The sequence below is a fragment of the Eucalyptus grandis genome, chromosome 9, assembly GCF_016545825.1.
Source record: "Eucalyptus grandis isolate ANBG69807.140 chromosome 9, ASM1654582v1, whole genome shotgun sequence".
Classification (NCBI taxonomy): Eukaryota; Viridiplantae; Streptophyta; class Magnoliopsida; order Myrtales; family Myrtaceae; genus Eucalyptus; species Eucalyptus grandis.
This window is the reverse complement of record NC_052620.1, coordinates 1,624,840-1,647,906: the sequence shown is the minus strand read 5'-3', so window position 1 is coordinate 1,647,906 and position 23,067 is coordinate 1,624,840. Positions and strand designations below refer to the sequence as shown.

At 38.2% G+C, this 23,067-nt stretch overlaps 2 protein-coding genes and 1 non-coding gene across 3 annotated transcripts; all 3 read left to right on the top strand.

The window, feature by feature from the left end:
- The first annotated feature begins 4,838 nt into the window (after positions 1-4,838).
- On the top strand, positions 4,839-6,746 carry LOC104418025 (NAC domain-containing protein 2). Its single transcript, XM_010029233.3, has 3 exons — positions 4,839-5,112; positions 5,502-5,776; positions 5,889-6,746. Exons 1-3 carry the CDS (start codon positions 4,950-4,952, stop codon positions 6,330-6,332), a joined length of 882 nt encoding a protein of 293 aa, XP_010027535.2. The 5' UTR covers positions 4,839-4,949; the 3' UTR covers positions 6,333-6,746.
- An 8,563-nt stretch (positions 6,747-15,309) lies between these two features.
- LOC120288656 lies at positions 15,310-15,438 on the top strand. Its single transcript, XR_005546758.1, has one exon. It is a non-coding gene; the product is annotated as a U6atac minor spliceosomal RNA (small nuclear RNA).
- Positions 15,439-20,506: 5,068 nt separating this feature from the next.
- LOC104418050 (NAC domain-containing protein 2) lies at positions 20,507-22,222 on the top strand. The gene is given in 4 exon segments (XM_010029258.3): positions 20,507-20,800; positions 21,019-21,168; positions 21,171-21,292; positions 21,405-22,222. Coding segments are annotated over 4 exon segments (882 nt in total). The 5' UTR covers positions 20,507-20,637; the 3' UTR covers positions 21,852-22,222.
- The last annotated feature ends 845 nt before the right edge of the window (positions 22,223-23,067 follow it).

Genomic DNA, 23,067 nt, shown 5'->3' with positions numbered 1-23,067 from the left:
ACCTGAAAAGCATATCTAACCGTAAGCTATAATAAATTTCTAAAATCTATTAATAGATAGGTTAAATTCAGCATAGCTACTTGGAAGATCCTATTAGTTTTAAGGATGATTACACAAATAACACATAAATTTCGATTCGATGTATTGATCCTTAAAAAAAAGAAGTAAGGGAGGACAAGAGGGCCCCACAAGGATTTAGGGTGGGCCCACGACTAGTAATAATCCATGCAAGAGCGTAAAAAACGTCCCATGGAAAAGAAGATCGAACAGTGAATCGACGGCGAATTTCAAGGTTCCTGTCTCGTCGGAGGCGGGCGGCAGGTAACATCGACGAAGCTTCTGGATCCACGACGTCATGCAAGACGTCACCTGGACAAGACAAAGGACTTCGTTCCTTTCCTAGGAGAACCCGAATCTTCCATGTTTTATCTTTATCTTTTTTCAGTTTAAGGGGAAAAATAAAAAAGAAAAAAAGAAAAGCTGATACTTTTGATCTAATTAAGGTTTCATTGCTGTCGACGACGTGAGGCCCAAGCAAAGACTTTTTGCCATTTGATGTTTTGACCAGGCCTGACGGGAGACCGGCTGCTCCTGGTTGTCAGCCAAAATAGACAAATCTTGGGCTCACATCATATATGTACCGAACCACGCGCGTTTATCATCTTTTGCTTTTCCACTTTTTATTATCAAAATTTCACAATCTACATATTTTCGTTCATTGAAAAAATAAAAAAATCTAACGTGAATGTCGACGAGTAAATTCACATACATTTAATTTTCATAATTTTTAGAAAATTAAATAATAATTTCTTTTTATTTTGGCGGAAAACGAGATGTTACATGTTTTTCTTCCACCTAATCCTAAACACACATGCCCCTCATTCCTTTCTCTTCATAACTTTTCCTTTAAAATCAACAAGAATCCCACTAGTTTCTTCGTGACATCATAACATGGTTGTCTGCTAGCGACTTGACATATAATTTGATGCACCCTCCAAAGGCATGAGTATGAAAGCTCGACTACATAGGACGTGTTTGGAATGTTTTGTTTTCTCTTTTTTATTTTTACTTTTACTTTTATTCTCTAGAATAGAAATATGTTTGTGTAGGCTTTTATTCTTAATAATAGATTTGAAATAGAAAACAAGAAACATTTTTTTGTTCTTGGGAACAACTCAATAAAATGAGCATTTTCTCTTTCTTTTTTCCTTTTGTTTTCTTTCCTTTTCTCTTCCTCCTCTTCTTCCCCTAATCGGTTGCTAGCCTCAATGAAGTCTCACCGTGGCTGGGTGAGTTTGGAACTTGCCCTACGGGCGACGCGATCTCGTGATGGCCGGGTAAGGTCGAGCATCACCAAGTCACTAGCAAGGCTCGAGGGGACCTCATTGGTGGTGACAAGGCTCCACCCAAGTTGGCGATCAAGTAGAGGAAGAATAAGAAAATAAAAAAGGAAAGAGAAATTTGTAATAAAATTATTAACAAATTAAAAAGAAATCCTAAGTCACAAAAAATTTAAGATTGTACCAAACGCATATATGTTCCTTAAATAGAAATTTATGCGATTCTGGGTGCGCATGACAAAATTTCGGAACAGAAATTGATTTCTAGCCGAAATTGATTTCTCAATTTCTATTTCGGAAATTGAGAAGCTAAAATTTTAGCTTCGATTTCTTCTTCAAATCTATTTCCTGAATAGAAATCTGTTTTTAAATAGAGAAATCAAATTGCGTTACAAACGGATTTCTATTCCAAACTGAACTAATGAACAGAAATAGAAATCAAGAAACATAAATTTTATCATGCGCATTTGAATGTTTTCAAATGCTTTCGAAACTTGTCTAGGAATAGAAATTAAAATAAAAAAATTGTTTTTGAGTAGAAATTGTTTTCGGAAACAAAACATTACCATATGCACTCTTCGAAACCCATAAAACAGTTGCAAGTTCTATGAACCAGCAAGTCTGGGCTTTTGACCTATGTGGAGACCCAACTCAAAATAATTTGCATGCAAGTGGTGCGGTTTAAACATGCGATCTTTGATTCATGAGCCATACCCACAATCAACAATGCATGACTTCAAGGGTTTGATTGATGCATAGTTTTTGCTTAGGTGGTAAGTGTGCCGGTCTTTCTCGTTCAACCTCTGATTCAAATCACTATATTATATGCATTCTCTTAGAGCCACCTTATGGAGCACAGATTCGTTTGTCTCCATAATTACTCAATGTGTGGGAAGAAGAATTATTATGCTCAATGAGAATTATTCGCGTGCTCAAAAGCTCTAAACGCTTATTCATATTACAAATATATATATATATATATATATATATTGGGTTAAATATGACGTTTTTTATAGAATAATTAATCCCAAGAGGTTCACGTCTTATTTATGATCAACCTTAATGTTTTGGAGTAGTAATTAATATCTACTTGTCCTCATTCTCTTTTTGTAAGTTGAACAAAGTTTTTTGGTGTCTGGACAAACACAATGCCACTAATATGTCGAATCTTTTTGAAATATGAATGTGCTCAACTAAAGAACCTCTTTATTCCAACAATGTGATAATTACATATGGCCAAGGGAAAGATTTGTACCAAATGGGTGTGTTGGCTCAGAAAAATAAATGATTCCATAAATATTTTATTAAAAATGTTCATTTGTGCATGAATGAACGAAAAATATTTTCGTTATTCTCAAAAATATTTAGACATAATTATTGCTGATAATAAAAAAAAAACGTTTTTCATTGACTAATTACATCAAATAATATAAATAATCACTTTTAGAAAAATATTTTTTGAATCATTCATTATTTACAAAATAAATGGAGTTCAATTCATTGCACAATATAATGCAAAAACTAGGGGCACAATCTAAGTACAATTAGCTCATGGAACACGTCACTCACATCAACCCGTCCTAACTAGACAATGACTTCCTGCCTCTTTTTCTAGCATCGACAAATACCTGGTCGGAGCAGAAGCTCCTACTTCACTATTTTCCGTATTTCTTTATTTATCTACTCCCTTTCATTGGATACCTTTAGTATTGATTGACTTGATAAAACGATATGTTGCTTGATTATATAAAAGCCGCCTTGGATCATGCCTTATTATAATTTTTTTTTTTTGGCCAAACATACTTAATTATTAGTAAACCCGAAGCAAACAACCCCTCTGTCTTCTAAATCTCGTTAGGTGTCCCTTTGACTAGGCCCAGTTGCATATGCGTTAAACCTAGAAGACCCAATAATCATTTCGATGAAATTGAGATCTTCCTAAGCTTCGTTTGTTTTGTATAAATTGAATTATTTCAAACATATTTTTCTAAAAATGATTATTTGTATTATTTATAAAAATAAATAAACAAAAAATTTGCACTGTTCATGAAAATGTTTAAACACTTAAAAATATTTTTCTTTAACTAATTATTTTAAGCAATATAAGCGATTATTTATAGGAAAATATTTTTTAAATTATTCATTTTCAAAAACAAACACACCCTTAATTATTTATTTTAGTTCCTTCTCTAGGAATCATTATGACCTAAAATTGCAACTAACTAAGGAATTGATAACTCGTATATACTTTTAACACCTCGAACTCGTGCATCTTTTATTATGTTACTAATATCATGAAAAGGGATGTGGTGTTATCAATTACCACTATATAAATATAGCTCCTGACAAAAATCTTTCAGGACAACAGCTTTTTCTTCTGGTGAAATTTTAATCCCCAATCGATAGATCTCTATTGTGGATTTTTCCCATTGGCTTCAACTGCATCAAAGTGTTTTGAATTTTTAAATGTATTTGGCTTTTGTAACTTGTTGACTTTTGATATATGACTGGTTTATTTCACTGAAGATCCACTGTCTGGGTGAGAGGTAATCATGCCATTTATGTTGCTTAATAGCACGAGTGATATGATACTGCCATAGCCCCAAAAATACTTTATATATTAGATATTTTAATGTGCAACCGTAGTCAAATATGGTCAAAATCTCACCACCTTTCACGTTGCTTGACCTTCGTAGTAAAGCCGCCGAAAGTTATCAAAAGTATCCCCAGTTAATTCGCAGGAAAAAACTAGAATATCCACCTCCTTTGACTTCTCTGCTATCTATTGGGGTAGGTCGTATAGCCGCATATGCTCTGATGATCTTTACCCTATGCCCATATCGCCAATTTGGCAAGACCCAGTGAAAACAAGATTGATTGGCCAAAAAACAAAATTAAAATGTTACCTCATATATGTTTCGTTTAGATTTTCACATAACACTTTAATCGATTGATGAAAATAAATGTGATTTTAATTCAAACTTGAGAATATAAGATGTCGGTAAATGCGTAAATTTCCTTGACATGCTCTCTACTTGTTATTTTATGAAGTCATGAATGAAATTTTTTTATATCTCAAGAGTCTTAAAGTGTATATTGATGTGGTTTGTAAACTAAAACACAGAATCCCGAAAATTCAAGACTAAGGTCTTAATATTGGATGACATATCTGTCTAGGATTTTATTGTAGGGGGTAACATGGCACGATATCTATTGCCAAAAGGACAAGGTTTTGACTCCACAAGGGCCAAAGGGCAGGGAGAGCAACTTTCAAGGAGTCGCAAGGGACCATTTAAATTACCTTAACTGCCCTCCCTCAACCCATTCGCCGAGTCCAGACAGATTAGCTGACGGATGCCATGACATAACCGGAGTTCTCCCACAAGTGTCGGCCTGTGATTGCCCAGTCGACCGGTCGCTGTGCGGGATCCCTCCGTCCCACGTGTCTGAATTTCCATATATAAATCCCTGGTCTTCTCGTGTTTCTGTGTGGATTCGAGTTCGAAAGTTGAAGGAGTTCAAAGCTTGGAAGCGAAAAGCAGGGACCGCAGAGTCGTAGCAGAACGCAGAGTCGACAGAGTTGAGAAGAGTGAGAGAGAGAGAGAGAAGATGAAGAGGGCGCAGTTGGAGTTACCAGCGGGGTTCAGGTTCCACCCCACGGACGACGAGTTGGTGAACGATTACCTGATTCGCAAGTGCGCTTCGCACGCCATCTCCGTTCCCTTCATTGCCGAGATCGATCTCTACAAGTTCGACCCTTGGGTCCTCCCAGGTAACTTTCAGACCGTTCCTCTGCTTCTCCAGGCTCTGTTCCTGAACAATTTCTGTTTCTGCTCGTGTTGGTTTTGGTGAATCATACCATTCTGAGAAATGGGTCAACGAGTTTTGCCAATTCTTGGGTGATTTTCTTGTGAAAAATCCGTTCTTTATTTGGATTTGTCACTGTAGTAAGAAATGCATTTCTCGACAGTTTGAACTTTTCATTTTGACATGTGGGTTAAGAAGAGGGGTGATTTCTTAATTTGATTTCTCGTTGTCAAGGATTAAGCATGATGATTTTGACTCTGGTTGACTAGCCTTCAAGATCTCTCGTGAATTCGAAACCATTTGATTGTCTGCTGAGGGTTATGATTTCTGATGGATTTTGGCTTTGAATCGCAGAAATGGCTCTGTACGGCGAAAAAGAATGGTACTTCTTTTCTCCGAGGGACCGCAAGTACCCCAACGGATCACGGCCGAACCGGGCAGCCGGAACCGGGTATTGGAAGGCAACCGGAGCCGATAAGCCCATCGGCCGCCCCAAGACGCTCGGCATAAAAAAGGCCCTTGTGTTTTACGCGGGGAAAGCTCCGAGAGGAGTGAAGACCAATTGGATCATGCACGAGTACCGCCTCGCCAACATCGATCGATCCGCTGGCAAGAAGAAGAACTCAAGGGTAATTTACTGTCTTTCCCTTCTTCTCACCGTTTTCGGTGTTCCGCCCATGTAATTGGACGAGTTCATAGGGGAACCTCGATGATTAACGTCGATGCTTGCTAATATTGCAGCTTGATGACTGGGTTCTTTGCCGGATACACAACAAGAAGGGCACCATAGAAAAGCATTCACCCTCCACGCTCAATGAAACGGCAGATTTCCCCGAAATGGAGATCAAGCCACAGATTGTTACGCCGGCGGCGCTGAACCCGTACACATCTCCACAATATGCGGATTCGCCGATGACTACAGATCACATGTACACGGACTCGTCAGAGTTTTTACCCAAGCTGCACACGGATTCTAGCTGCTCGGAGCACGCGGTGTCCCGGGACTTGGCATGGGAGAAGGAAGTGCAGAGCGAGGCGAAGTGGGACGATTGGGAGAAGGCCCTCGATTTCCAGTTCGATTCGGTGGATAACTTCTTGGACGATGCTTTCGCGAATGAACAGTATGAGTTGGATCAGTTCTCGCCTCTTCAGGACATGTCCATGTACTTGCAGAAGTCATTCTGATCATGTCCGTTGAGTAACACAGAAGTCGGATGACCATTCCATTCGGGTTGCTTTGCATTGAAATGCAGGCTCCATTGGCATGGTGATCAATCAAGACAATCTCTGTCTTGGACAAATTTTGCTCATGTGGGGCGCTATAGACGAGAGTTAGTCCTTGGATTTTGCTTTGCTGGGGTGCATCCAGTAGCACAGCGAAAGCAATCTGTACGGCTCTAAATTGGCCGAGAGACGACCCGGCAGATGCGCCGCGATCTTGATGGGTCTGCGGTGGTCGGTACAGTTAGCGTTTAGAATCGTGTTAACTCATGTCATCTCATGTAGATACCTGATGAAAGTCCCTAACGAAACTATTTGCTGTAGGATTGTAGCAAAATTGTTTCAATATTTTATTTAATGGAGATTGGTTTATTATTCTTTGCTATCGAAAATTCAATTGAATGGAGTTCAAAATGGACCGTTTTATGTTTCATTGAGAGATGGATTTTTGGATCGTGGGAGGTCATAGTTTCTTGTATTTCTTTGTAGCTCTTATAGAAAGTGTCATGACACGAAATTCTAGAGGTTTTAGGATCAATGAGCGAGATTTACAATTTATTTGATTCGGCAATTATTAAGGGATTGGGGCTCTGTGCTTAACAGATCCTTAGAAACACCTGTTGGAAAGTACTAGTGCAATCGCAGGGGTATTTGCCTAAAAAAAGTGAGAGAAAACAGTCACTTTGCAAGCGATCAAATAATAAAATAAATTTAATAAAAAAATAAATTAAACTCCAAATTCACGTGATTAAGTTATAGTAACCTACATTCACAGGATTTAATTCACTCAACACTTTTAATATTTCCCAAACGTCAATTATATCGAATAATCCACGTAGTGTTTAGTCTCATAATTTTTCACAAAATAATCTCTCAATTTTATGAATGAATTATAAATAAATTCTTATCACAAGAATTTAATCGTTCGAGAACTACGAGCCCAATTTCAAGCACTCATTATACGACGCTTCAAGACTACCTCTCACGGCCAGGTTGCATAACATATATATTTCCAAAAAAATACGTCCAACGGCCGAACAAGAAAGAAAATCCATATTATAGATACGCTCAACCAAACCACAGTGGACTTTCATCTGTCTTCTGTTCTCCTTGGCTGACTGGTATAACACCGTGGATAATTATCAGGGGTTTCAAAACAAGACTTTAGCCAAAACAAAGTCCAAGCTAATAACCACTTTCCATTCTTGACCGCCTCTTTAACATAGAAATAATATTCATAATCTTTAAAATGTCATTAAACTTTCATGCATCAAGCACATAAGTCAATTTAGATGAAATCGTTTAATGAGCTAAAAATGGAGACATAATTTCAAAAAGATGGAAAAAATTAAATATTTCTTGACCCAAGGAAGGAACAACGGGGGCAAAAAGAAAAACGAACGCCGACATGAACTAGTGATTTTTCCGACACGTGGTTCATTTCACTTGGATCACGCCACACTTTCATCATCTGACACAAAGACAGCAACGATGGCCGACATGAACAAGTGATCATTCCACGGTGCATGAACTCACGTATTGGACAATGAAAGGTCATTATTATTAGAAAGGGGCCATCTTTATTTGGATCATTGTGTTAAAATGCTAAGGATAAGAACTACCTGTTTTTTGCTATTGAGGTATATGAATCGTCTCAATTTGTCCCCTGACATATCACATCGGCTACAACCATTTCAATCCCTGATTTATTTATTTTCCTAGATTGTATTAACGTGCCATAACACAATTGTTTTGTCAAACTCTTCCCGAGTTTTATCATTCCAAATCAGTCACAAAAAGGACATTTAGAGCGTGTATGACAAAATTTCTATTTCTTTATTTTTCTATTTTTCTTCCCTAATAGGTTTGGAATGAAATGCTTTGAGGTAACGCAATTTCATTTTTCTATTTCTAGAACAAATTTCTATTTCATATATAGATTTGAAGTAGAAATCAAAAATTAAAATTTTTAGCTTTTCTATTTCAAATAGAAATGAGAAATCAAAATTTTTCTCATTGTTCACTCTTGTCACCGCCCGTCGCCCACTTGCCGCCCGTGGGATGCGGGATGCTCACCACCGGTTGCCGGCCGCTCGCCACCAACCTTGGCCACCAGCCATTACCAGCCACTGGACGTTAGTCGCCGGCCATCGTACTCCGATCGCTCGTCACCAACTGCCGGTCGCCGGATGCTGGATGCCCACTGGTTGTTGGCCGCTCATCACCAATCATTGGATGTCGGAGGCTCACCACCAACCATCGGATGTTCATCGACAACCGTCCACCACTACCTGCGCCGCCGGACTCGTCCACTAGCCACTCGCCGTCGACCTCTTATCACTAGACTCTGGATGTCGGACATTAGACATTGAACTCCGGACGTTGGACGCCTATTGTCGGTCATTGGACTTGAGTGTCGGACTTCAGACTTTGGTCGCCCGTTGTCGATCATTGGACTTGGTGTCGGACGCCAAACGTTGGACTTCGGACTTTGGTCGCCCACCGTCAGTCACCGGACACCGAACGTTGATCGCCGAATGGCAGACTCCAGCCACCAGACGCCGGTCATTGCTGCTCCTAAAAATAGAAATTTTATTATGTTATCAAATTTTAAATTGTTATTAAATGCGTTTCTTTACTAAAAAACTCGTTCATTGAGAGTGCTAGTATGAACAAAATAAAGGAGTTAGGGAAGAGAATAAGAACACAGAAATTATAGTGGTTCGGCTTAATCCAAGCCTACGTCCACTCTCCCACGATAACAATGCCTTCTTGGCTGGATTCCACTATGCAATCAACAAGAGATTACAACTCCGAGTGCAAACACTTAGTAGATCACACTATCTCACTAAGTCACTCTCTTGGTATTTCTCTCATGATTACAAACGTTTAAGCTCTCAAGAGACAAGTATATGATCTAAAGTCGCTTAGACTTTGGAATTATAAATTCTACGCTCCGTCTCTTACTTGCTCATCGGTCCATGATCTCCTTAAATACTCCTCCACTTCCAAACTACCGTTGGACAAAGATCCCGAGAATCGTCTTCCAATATACCCATTGGACAGACTCTGTATCTTAGAAGATTTGGTAGCCGTTGAGTGACAAAGGTAAAATCCCAAATTGATTCCGATCGCCCATACAAACGAAATCTTGGTTTCCATAAGTAAAGCTTCTTCATGTAGAAAGTTCTTGTCTTCAACATCCAATTGTCAATCAATTAGATTGAATCAATCAAATCAATCTTGATGTGGAATCCAAACCAGATCACTAGCCGTTGTATGATTGGGCTTAAGTTACGATTCATTGAATCTGGATGTAAAGTCTGAGTCTTGAGACTTTACGATATGAGTCTTGAGACTTTACAACCTGGGTCTTTGGACTTTACAATGAGTGTCAGAGACTTTACAATCCGAGTCCGTACCTGGGTTCAGCCAAAGATAGAGTCCGTCTTCGGTTCATCATTCACGTTCAACTGGAATTAGTCGAGTTGATGGGACTTCTAAGGTAGAACGTACTTTGATACTAAAGTCTCGGCGGTCTTCGACTTTGAGTCTTGAGTCCTGCGCCTTCGACTTTGAGTCTCGAGTCCGGCGCTTCGACTTTGAGTCTTGAGTCCTGCGCCTTCGTTTTTTGATAATATCCTTTACATGTTCTATTATCTGCATGGTCTATTACTCAACCATCAAACATGTTAGTAGTCTTTGATTTATTTTGTCATCTTCAAAACATCATAAGGGATTTCCCTAACATTCATGAAATAGAAATTGAGAAATCAATTTCTGGCCAAAAATTGATTTCTATTCTAGAAATTTTGTCATACACGCCCTTAGTGACCTAGAACAATTAGACACGGCTGCTTCAATCACATTGCTTAAAAGACTTGGGAGCACCTGAAAAGTGTATTTGACTGTAAACTATAATAACTTTATAAAATCTATCAACAGTCAATAATGCAATTCAAAATTCAGCATAGCTACTTGGAATATCCTATTAGTTTTAGGGATAATTACACAAATGATACATGAATTTTGACTAAATGTATAATGGGATCCATGAATTTTTAGTTTGTTAAATTTGGTCCATGAACTTTAGTTTAACATGCAGTGTGATATGTTCATGTAAAATCTCGTCTTTAAATTATAAGAAGATGTTCACCGTTGTCCTTGAAATTGAATTAATGAAATGACTATTAGATATTTTCATATAATTTATCACTAAATTATGACTAAATTGGACTTGTATCATAAAATCTATAAATCATATTGAATAAACTAAAAACTTAATAATGACATTATACAAATTTTATTCAATGATTATTTTTGTCATTATCTTCGAATTTTATGGAGGAAGTGGACGTGCTTATAAATCCACGACGTAACTTGCACGGGTCGTTCAAGTCATGCAAGGCGTCACCTGGACAAGACAAAGGACTTCGTTCCTTTCCTAGGAGAACCCGAAGCTTCCATGTTTTATCTTTATCTTTTTTCAGTTTAAAGGGAAAGAAATATAGAAAAAAGGAAAAGCTGATCGATTGGATAAACTTGAATCTTATCTGATTAGGGTTCCATTGCTGTCAACGACGTGAGGCCCGAGCAATGACTTTTTGGCATTTTGACCAGGAGTACAGGGCGGCTGCCCTCGATTGTGTCAGCCGAAATAGACTAATCTTATGCTTACATCATATCTATAAAACCACATGCGTTTATTATCTTTTGCTTTTCCACTTTTTTTATTAATCAAAGTCTTACAATCTACGTATTTTTGCTCATTTTCTTTTTATAGAAAAAAATCTAATGTACTTCATTTTTCACAATATGTGAATATTGATGCGTAAATTCACATATATTTAATTTTTCATAATTTCTAGAAATCCAGATAATAATTTTTTATTTTATTTTATTTTAACGGAAAAGCGAAATGTTATATGTTTTGCTTCCACTTAATCCTAAACACATGCCCGTCATTTCTTTCTCTACATAACTTTTCCTCTAAAATTGACAATGATCCCACTAGTTTCTTTGTGACATCGTAATATGGTTGTCTTGATGCACCCTCTAAAGGCATGAGTATGAAAACCCGACTACTTAGAGACCCATAAAATAGCTACAAGTTTTATCTACTAGTAAGTCCGGGCTTTTGACTTGCATAGAAATTTGCATGCAAGTGGTGGGATTAAAGATGCGACCTCCGATTCATGAGCCATGCCCCTAGTCAACTATGCATAACTCGAAGGGTTTGATGGATACATAATTTTTGCTTAGGTGGTAAATATGCTTGTCTTTCTCATTCAATCTATGATTCGAATCATAACATTAGCACATTTTCTTAGGGCCACCTCAAGGAGCACATATTTGTCTGTCTCGAATAATTACTCAATGTGTGGGGAAGAAGAATTGTTATGGTCAATGAGGATTATTCGGGTGCTCAAAAGCTCCAAACGTTAATTCATATTAGAAAAAAATATTGAGTTAAATATAACGTTTTTTAGGAATAATTAATCCTAAGAGGTTCCCGTCTTATTTTTTATAAACCCCAATGTTTTGGAATCGTAATTAATATCTACTTGTCCTCATTCTCTTTTTGTAAGTTGCACAAAGTTTCTTGGTGCCAAGATAAACACGATACCACTAATATGTTGAATCTTCTTTTAAATATGAATATGCTCAACTGAAGAACTACTTTATTCCCACTTTGTGATAACGACACATGGACAAGGGAAAAATTGTAGCAATTGGGTGTGTTTGGTTCATAAAAAATGAATAAATGAAAAATATTTTTAATATTAACAAAAATGTTATATATAAGTTGTTGTCAATAGTGGACTTTTATCTGTCTTCTGTTCTCCTTGGGTGACTTGTATAACACCGTGTATAATCATGGGGGGTTTCAAAACAATACTTTATCCAAAACAAAGTCCAAGCTAATAACCACTTTCCATTCTTGACCGCCTCTTTAACATATAAATAATATTTCATAATCTTTAAAATGCCATTAAACTTTCATGCATCAAGCACATAATTCAATTTAGATAAAATCGTTTAATGAGCTGGAAACATTTTTCAAAAAGATGGAAAAAAATTAAATATTTCTTGACCCAAGGTCTTATATTTTGCCTCCCCTGTTTAGGCTTTTTTTTTTTTTTGAGGAGCAGGTTCATGTCTATATGTCGAGAGATTGCTCATATATATGAGTTATTCTAAATGATAGAGATACGGTTTATTAAATTGGTACACCGAACAGTAGGACAATCTCTAGTTGGGTCATTGAAATACGGAAAAAGAAAATAGATAAGGAAGGAACAATGGGAAAAAAAGAAAACGAAGGCCGACATGAACAAGTGATTTTTCCGACACATGGTTCATTTCACTTGGACCACGCCACACTTTCATCATCCGACACAAAGACAGCGACGAGGACCGACATGAACACGTGATCATTCCACGGTGCATGGACTCACGTATTGGACAAAGAAAGGTCATTATTATTAGAAAGGGGCCATCTTCAATTTGGATCATTGTGTTAAAATGCTAAGGATAAGAACTACCTGTTTTTTGCTCTTGAGGTATATGAATTGTCTCAATTTGTCCCCTTACATATCACATCGGCTATTAGGGGTGATCGGGTAAGGTCTAGACCTGGACTTTGTACCTGACCTTGTTATAACCGGTTTTCTTTTTCTAGACCTTGTACCTGACCCTATTTATATTGGACCATGTACCCAATTCACCCTGTTTTTCCAGTCCGGTTCCAAGGTCAACCATGTTTTCATTGGAACCTATTTTATAATATCCCGATATCCTATACAACTTCGAATTTTATATTAATATACAAGAAAATAACATGATTCTCCTAATTTGTATTGAAACATTAAGCACTTGTAATAAATAAATACATGAACTTTTTGACTAAACGAAAATTAAGGATCCACAAGGCTAATTATAATAAATAAAATCATAAAATAAAGAATTAGCAACAAACATGAGTCTAATATTAATCTTATTCCCACAACTACTACATGAAGTTACCCATTTATGCAAGCATAACTCTTCATACAAAAGAGAAATTAGGCGAGTCAATCCATATGGTACACAAAAATTTGGCGGGGACGAATATCGTCCGTCCGCCGGACAGTGCTTGAGGGAGCCGGTGAGGGAGGGAAGTGAGGAAAATGAACGACAAAGGAGGAGTGTTGTGCGTGTTTGAGAGAGTCGAGAGGAAAAACACCGTGTGATTGTGGGAGTAAGAATATAAATCGGGAAAAAAGGATTTCGGACCTCGCTTACAAAACTGGTTCGAGAATCGATTCCAAAACCGGTCCAAATTTTGGGGACCGGTTCTCAGACCGGTTTTGACGGGAACTAGTTCCCGACCCTATTTTTCGGGTGGGCTGGTTCGGTTCCCAAGTATACCCAGTCCGGTTGCACACCCATATCGGCTACAACCATTTCAATCCCGATTTATTTATTTTTCTAGATTGTATTAACGTGCCATAACACAATTGTTTTATCAAACTCTTCCCGAGTTTTATCATTCTAGTCGGGTCACAAAAAGGACACTTAGAGCATGCATGACAAAATTTATGTTATCTATTTTTCTATTTTTCTGTTCCCCAGAACATGTTTTGAACAAAAATCCGTTTGGTAACGCAATTTCATTTTTCTATTTTTGGAATAGATTTCTATTTCGAGATATAGATTTGGAGTAGAAATCATAAGTTAAAATTTTAAGCTTTTCTATTTCTGAAACAAAAATGAGAAATCAATTTTTTTTTCATCGTTCACTCTCGTCGCCGCCCATCGCCCACTTACTGCCCGTGGGATGCCGACGCCGCCGCCGGTTGGGCCGCCTCTACGCCGATTGCCGCCGCCCGCCACCAACCTCGGCCACCAGCCCGCCACCACCGGACGTCGGTCGGCGGCCATTGTACTCCGCCCGCTCGTCACCAATTGCCGGTTGTCGGATGCCGGACGCCCATTGGTCGTTGGCCACTTATTGCCAATCATTGGATGTCTAAGGCTCACCACCAACTATCAGATGTTCATTGGCAACCGTTCGCCGCTCGCCACTCGTCGCCGAATGTCGGCCGCCCACTGCACATCGTCGGACTCCGGCCACTAGCCACTCACCGCCGACCTCTTGTTGCTAGATTACGAATGTTGGACGTCAGACATCGAATTTCGGATGTTGGATGCTAGTTGTCGGTCGTCGAACTTTGGTGTTGGACTCCAGACTTTGGCTGCCTACCGTCGGTCATCAGACTTGGCGCCAAACACCGAACATCGGACTTCGGACTTTGATCGCCCGTCATCGGTCACCAGACGTCGAACGTCAGACTCTAGCCATCGGACACCGATCATTGTTGCTCCTAAAAATAGAAATTCTATTATGTTATCAAAAGAATTTTTATTTCAGAAATAGAAATTTTAAATTGTTATCAAACGCATTTTTTTACTCAGAAACTCATCAATGGGAAATCAATTTCTAGCTAAAAATTGATTTTTGTTCTAGAAATTTTGTCATGCACGCCCTTAGTGACCAAGAAAAATTAGACACGACTGCTTCAATCACATTGCTTAAAAGACTTGGGTGCACCTGAAAAGTGTATTTGATTGTAAGCTATAATAACTTTATAAAATCCATCAACAGTCAATAATGCAATTCAAAATTCAGCATAGCTACTTGGAATGTCCTATTAGTTTTAGGGATAATTACACAAATGATACATGAATTTTGACTAAATGAATAATGGGATCAATGAATTTTTAGTTTGTTAAATTTGGTCCATGAACTTTAGTTTAACATGCAGTGTGATATGTTCATGTAAAATCTCGTCTTTAAATTATAAGAAGATGTTCAACATTGTCCCTAAAACTAAATTAATGAAATGACTATATTAAATATTTTCATATTATTTATTACTAAATTATGACAAAATTGGTTGTGTTCGTAGAAAGGAGAGATGGTTGGCATCTCCCCTAACATGGACGGAAACAACCTTTTGGCTTACCTGTTACCAACACATCCGGTTAAGCTACCCATCTCGCAGTGGATCTCTAACCCAATTTTTTATTCACCAAAAAAGAAAAATTATGACTAAATTGGACTTGTATCAGAAGTCTATAAACTATATTGAATAATCTGAAAACTTAATAATGGCATTATACAAATTTTATTCAATGATTATTTTTGCCATTATCTTCGAATTTTATGGAGGAAGTGGACGTGCTTATGAATCCTCGACGTCACTTGCACGGGTCGTTGAAGTCATGCAAGACGTCACCTGGACAAGACAAAGGACTTCGTTCCTTTCCTAGGAGAACCCGAAGCTTCCATGTTTTATCTTTTCCTTTTTTCAGTTTAAGGGAAAGAAATATAGAAAAAAGGAAAAGCTGATCGATTGGATAAACTTGAATCCTATCTAATTAAGGTTTCATTGCTGTCAGCGACGTGAGGCCCAAGCAAAGACTTTTTGGCATTTTGACCAGGAGGAGAGGGCGGCTGCCCCGATTGTGTCAGCCGAAATAGACTAATCTTATGCTTACATCATATCTATAAAACCACATGCGTTTATCGTCTTTTGCTTTTCCACTTTTTATTAATCAAAGTCTTTCAATCTACGTATTTTTGCTCTTTTTTTTTTTTTTTAAATCTAATGTACTTCATTTTTCACAATATGTGAATAATAATGCGTAAATTCACATATATTTAATTTTTCATAATTTCTAGAAATCCAAATAATAATTTTTATTTTATTTTATTTTGACGGGAAAGCGAAATGTTATAGGTTTTGCTTCCACTTAATCCTAAACATATGCCTGTCATTTCTTTCTCTACATAACTTTTCCTCTAAAATCGACAATGATCCCACTAGTTTCTTTGTGACATCGTAATATGGTTGTCTTGATGCACCCTCTAAAGGCATGAGTATGAAAACCCGACTACTTAGAGACCCATAAAATAGCTACAAGTTTTATGTACTAGTAAGTCCGGGCTTTTGACTTGCGTGGGGGACCTCACTCATAGGAATTTGCATGCAAGTGGTGGGATTTAAGCATGCAACCTCCGATTCATGAGCCATGCCCCTAGTCAACTATGCATAACTCGAAGGGTTTGATGGATACATAGATTTTGCTTAGGTGGTAAATATGCTCGTCTTTCTCGTTCAATCTATGATTCGAATCATAACATTTGCACATTTTCTTAGGGCCACCTCAAGGAGCACAGATTTGTCTGTCTCGAATAATTACTCAATGTGTGGGGAAGAAGAATTGTTATGGTCAATGAGGATTACTCAGGTGCTCAAAAGCTCCAAACGTTCATTCATATTAGAAAAACAAATATTGAGTTAAATATAACGTTTTTGAGGAATAATTAATCCCAAGAGGTTCCCATCTTATTTTTGATAAACCCCAATGTTTTGGAATCGTAATTAATATCTACTTGTCCTCATTCTCTTTTTGTAAGTTGCACAAAGTTTCTTGGTGCCAAGATAAACACAATACCACTAATATGTCGAATGTTCTTTGAAATGTGAATATGCTCAACTGAAGAACTACTTTATTCCCACTTTGTGATAACGACACATGGACAAGGGAAAATTTTGTAGCAATTGGGTGTGTTTGGTTCATAAAAAAAATGAATAAATGAAAAATATTTTCAATATTAACAAAAAGATTGAGAAATAGAACCATCTGATTTGATTCATTCTCATTAGCCATGAGATGATCATCTTAGGGTCCTTTTGTCGATGGATGCTTCTATTACATTCGTAGTCTCTGAAGGATGAGAACCAACTATATAGCATCTACATCGAGAATTCACTTTTTTACCCTTTTATATACTAGGGGATTTCACTTGGAAAAGAAAATGTTCCATACTAATGGATTTGGGTCCATAACCATGGGTTTCAATGTACGAGATATTGTAGCACTTACCAATGAGGCCCTATCAATTAGTATTACACAAAAGAAATCAATTCTAGACACTAATACAATTAGATCTACTCTTCATAGACAAACTTGGGATAGTAAACTAAAATCATCTTTTAATTTTATTAATTTATAGCTATTTTGCTCCAATCTTTCCTATCAAAAAAGAAAAAATGGAAGATTTAGTTACGATTAGAAATACGCTTTTCTATATTTATCCACGGATCCTTTACTAATACTCATTAAATTGGAAGTATTGATCCAATTAAAAAAAAAAAATCATGTTTTGCAATTTGACGGCGGACTTAAAAGCCGCCTATAGACACTTTACGCCAAATCATTCCGAATAACACTTGTATCCTTTATATTACCGCGGCTGCTGGCACTGAGTTAGCTGATGCTTATTCCCTAGATAGCCGATGCTTATTCCCTAGATAATGTCACTACTTCTTCTCCGGGAAAAGAAGTTCACCACCCGTGAGCCTTCTACCTCCACTTGCACGATAAAAACTAAAATGGGCACAGTCTAAATTTATTTGCTCGTGGAGCACGTCACTCACATCAACCTCGTGTCCTAGCCAGATAATGACTTCCTATCTCTTTTTCTAGCATCGACAAATTACTGGTCCGAGCAGAAGCTTGTACAGCAATATTTCCGTATCTCTTTTTCTTTGTTTATCTACATTTAATTTTGATCGACTTGATAAAACGATAATTGGTTGATTATATGAAAGCCGGCTTGGATGATGCTTAATTATAATTTTTTTTGGCCAAACATAATTAATTATTAGTAAACCCAAAGCTAACAAGCCCATTGTCTCCTACAGCTCGTTAGATGTCACTTTGACTGAGCCAAGTTGCACATGCGTTAAACCTAGAAGACCTAAAATCATTTGACAAAACTGATTTAAAAAATATTTTCCTATAAATGATTGCTTGTATCATTTATAAAAATGATTGAATGAAAAACATTTTCTTCGTTCATGAAAATATTTAAATGCATAATAAAATATTTTTCATCGACTAATTATTTTAAGTGATATAAGCAATTATTTATAGGAAAATGTTCTTCAAATCATTATGACCTGCGTTTGCAATTTACAATAACCTTTGGTATATCAATTTGCTCAAATAAAGGAAAGGATTAATGTCTCCAGCCTTATTCCAGGTGCTCATCGCCTCGATATACCTGTCTGTATACGTGTAAATGTTTGATGAATGTGAGTTCTTGTGTTTGATAAGTAAAAATCAATCACGACAAAGAAAGAGAATGATGAACTAATATCGCAATAAAACATACTCTCCTAAACTTATTGATCAAATGATTAAGACTCGAATTAAAGTTCGTATGAATTTGTGGTTGTTATTTGACCAACACTTGCTCTGCTTGGATGTTTGTTTTGGCATAAGTACATCTTCAACTAAAGTGTGGTTTTATTTTTTTTTATATAGAATTCAATTGTTTTTTAGGTTAGGCCAGGTTACATGAACTCATTAAATCTGTTAAGTATGTCTTTCATGGCGACAAGATTGATCCTCAGGAAGACCATATATTCCTCCGTCCCTAGTTGGAGAAAATCTCCTCAAACCAATTTTCTGATTGAGTGGGTTTCAAGAAATCACTTTTATTTACATTAAGTTAAATTTGTTTGAGGGTAATATCAATATTTATAACCTAAATTTGTTTGAGGGTAATATCAATATTTATAACCTAAATTTGTTTGAGGGTAATATCAATATTTATAACCCACTAAGAGATCCAATAAAATAAATTTCTTCAATAAGAGATTGAGAAAAACACATGCCATATAACCAATGGAGGAATCAATGACTCGTGTATATTTCTATCACCTTGGATTTAAGCATTTTTTCTTACCTCGTTAATATCATGAAAAAGGATGTGGTGTAATAAAAAACCTATGTAGCTCCCGACATAAATCTTTCAGGACGAATACTTTTTCTTCTGGAAGGATTTTAATCCCCAATAGATAGATATTCTGATGTAGATTTTCCCATTGACTTCAACTGCTTCAAAGTGTTTTGACTTTTACATGTATTTCGCTTTTGTAACTTGTTGACTTTTGAGATCGGACTGGTTTTTTCACTAAAGAACCCCTGACAAAGGAGCGGTAATCATGCCATTTATGTTGCTTATGGCACGAGTGATTTGATACTTTCATAGCCCCAAAATACTCTTTTTTTTTTTTTTTTATTGTGGTCGTCACCAAAAATACTTAATATATTAGATATTTTCATGTGCAGCCGTGGTCAATTATAGTCCAAATCTCACCACCTTCCGGCGTTGTTTGACCTTCGTAGTAGAGCCGCCGAAAGTCATCAAACCATCCCTAGTAAATTCGCAGGAGAAAACTAGAATATCTACCTCCTTTGACTTCTTTGCTCCCTAGTGGGACAGGTCATAGAGCCATTTGTGTTTTGATGATCTTTAACCTATGCTCATATAGCCACAATATGACAACACCTAGCAAAAACCAGATGATTGGCCAAAAAATGAAATTAAAATACTAACTAATAAATGTTTCGTTTATGTTTTCGTACAATATTTTAATCATCACAACAGTCGATGAAATTAAATGTAATATTATTTTAAACTTCGTGACTGAATATATTAGTATTAACGTAACATGAGAATACAAGACGCCCAATAAGATGAGTAAATTTTCCCAACACGCTGTGTACTCATTGTTTATGGACTAGTGAATAAGATATATTTGTCTCGAACTTCATTGAGTGGTAACATGGCGCGGTATCTTTGGCCAAATGAACGTGGGTTTGACTCCAGGAAGGGCCAAAAGGGCAGGGAGAGCAACCTTCAAGGAGTCGCAAGGGGCCATTTAAATTACCTTAACTGCCCTTCCCCACAACCCATGCGCCGAGTTCAGACAGATTAGCTGACGGACGCCATGACATAACACGAGCCCGCCCCACGCGTGTCGGCCTGCGATTGACCAGTCGACAACTCACTCGGATGCGCTCGCCACCTGTCGCCGAAGGAGCTCCGGTTGTTGCCTTTTGTGCCTTCCTCCCCACGTTTTCGATCCGGTATGTACACCCCGACCCGTCGCTGTGTGGGATCTCTCCACCCACGTGTCTGAATTTCCCAAGAATTTAAGAAAAAAATAAAAGGGAAAATAGAAATTGATAGAGAGTTCGTGTCTGTATATAAACCCCTAGTAGTCTGACGTTTTCTCTGTGAATTCGAGTTCGAGAGTTGAGCAAGTTCAAGGCTTGGTAGAAAAGGGCACGGACCAGAGAGAGTCGCAGAAGAAGACGAACAGAGTCGAGAAGAGAGAGAGAGAGAGAGAGAGAGAGAGAGAAGATGAAGAAGGCGCAGATGGAGTTACCAGCGGGGTTCAGGTTCCACCCCACGGACGAAGAGCTGGTGAGCGATTACTTGATTCGCAAGTGCGCTTCGCTGCCCATCTCCGCCCCCATCATTGCCGAGATCGATCTCTACAAGTTCGACCCTTGGGACCTTCCTGGTACTTTCAGACCCTTCCTCTGCTTCTTCTCTAGGTTCTGTTGCTGACCAATTTCTGTTTCTGCTTCTGTTGGTTTTGGTGAATTATCCCGTTCTGAAAAATGGGTCGACGAGTTTTGCCACTTTTTTGGCGATTTTCTTGTGAAAAAAATCCGTTCTTTATTTGGATTTGTTACTGGAAGGGCATGATTTCTGATGGAGTTTGGGTTGGAATTGCAGAAATGGCTCTGTATGGTGAAAAAGAATGGTACTTCTTTTCTCCGAGGGACCGCAAGTACCCCAACGGGTCACGGCCGAACCGGGCAGCCGGAACTGGGTATTGGAAGGCGACTGGAGCCGATAAGCCGATTGGCCGCCCAAAGACGCTTGGCATAAAAAGGCCCTTGTGTTTTACGCCGGGAAAGCTCCGAAAGGAGTGAAGACGAATTGGATCATGCACGAGTACCGCCTCGCCAACGTCGATCGATCTGCCGGCAAGAAGAACAACTCGAGGGTAACTACTGTCTTTCCCTTCTTCTCACTGTTTTCGGTGTTCCCGCACATGTAATTGGTCGAGTTCATGAAGGAACCTCAATGATTAACGTCGATCCTTGCTAATATTGCAGCTTGATGACGGGGTTCTATGCCGGATATACAACAAGAAGGGCACCATAGAGAAGCATTTCCCCTCCGCGCACGATAAACCGGCAGAGTTCCCGGAAATGGAGACCAAGCCGCAGATTGTCATGCCGGCGGCGATGAACCCTTACAACACACCTCCGCAATATGGGTCGCTAATGACTATGGATCACACGTACATGGACTCGTCGGAGTCGATGCCGAGGCTGCACACGGATTCTAGCTGCTGCTCGGAGCACGTGGTGTCCCCGGATTCGGCGTGCGAGAAGGAAGTTCAGAGCGAGGTGAAGTTGGAAGGTTGGGAGAAGGCCCTCGATTTCCAGTTCGAATCGATGGATGACTTCTTGGACGAGGCGTTCGCGCAAGGACAGTATCAGTTGGATCTGTTCTCGCCTCTTCAGGACGCGTCCACGTACTTGCAGAAGCCATTTTGAGCAAGTCCGTTGAGAAAACAGAAGTGGAGTTCTCGATGAAATTGCGTGATCCACCAGCGTGGTGATGAATCAAAGACAATCTCTGTCTTGGACAAATTGCTCATGTGGGGGCTACAGACTTGAGAGTCAGTCCTGGGATTTTGCTGGAGAGAGAAGCAAGTGTTGAGGTGCATCCAGTAGCCACCGGAGAAAAAAATTTGTAGTGCTTGGCATCATGTCACCTCTTGTTGTTCTTGTAAATACCTGATGAAAATATCCAGGGAAATTGTTTCCTGTAAGATTGTAACAACATTGTTTCGAAATTTCATTTAGAGAAAGATTACTAAAATTTTCATCATTGTCTTTTAATTCTATTGAAAGTAGTTCCGAAAGGGGATGTTCCATGGTATATCGAGCAACATATTTTCGAGTCGTAAAAAATCCTGATAGATTATGGAATCGTAACAAGTTCTGATATTTTTTTCATGACTTCCATGTAAAGTGTCCCACCACAAATTTTCTAATGTTTCATATCAATAGATTAGATTTGCTCTTTAATTGAATTGACAGATAGGAATGAGTTGGTGATCTCCTTTTTAAAGATCCTTAGAAACACCCATTCAAAAGTACGGTGCAATTGCCAGGGTATTTGCAAAGATGTGAAGAAACGAATGACAATTGCAAGGCGAAAGCCAGAAAAATTGGGATTTTTATTTTTATTTTTATCACGGTCATTATTTCACCTCTCTCAAGTTGCATGCCCGTACGATGGAGAGATATTGCTCATTAATAAGATTATTCAAAGATGCTAAAAAGATGCTAAGTCAAAATATGAAAAGAACAAACTTGATGAGGACGGGGGAACATTGTAAAGAAAATAAAAGAAAATAAATAAATGAAATGAAATGAAACACATGGTTCATTTCACCTGGACCAAACCGCATTTTGACCAAACCCCACTTTGCCTACAAACGACAATGACGGTCGACATGATGAACAGCTCATTTCGACCGACTTCATTTTAAGGATGAGTCTTACTCGTGTGCAATAAATTGTGTCCACTCGTGCTCCACACGGATCGGTCGGCCACACACGTCCTAGGATAGTCTTCCGCAAGTTTCACCTTTACGAGACTTAACGACGTGCCATGACGTGACACGTCAATTTTATGAATAGTGGTCGGAGCATAACTTCAGAAAAATATTAAAAATGTCATAAATTTATTTTATCTATACTA

Excerpts from the sequence above, each read along its gene's own strand:
- LOC104418025 (XM_010029233.3), top strand. The coding sequence starts at position 4,950 with ATGAAGAGGGCGCAGTTGGAGTTACCAGCGGGGTTCAGGTTCCACCCC. Across the intron at positions 5,113-5,501 it reads CGACCCTTGGGTCCTCCCAG|AAATGGCTCTGTACGGCGAA; the intron begins GTAACTTTCAGA and ends TTTGAATCGCAG. Across the intron at positions 5,777-5,888 it reads GCAAGAAGAAGAACTCAAGG|CTTGATGACTGGGTTCTTTG; the intron begins GTAATTTACTGT and ends CTAATATTGCAG.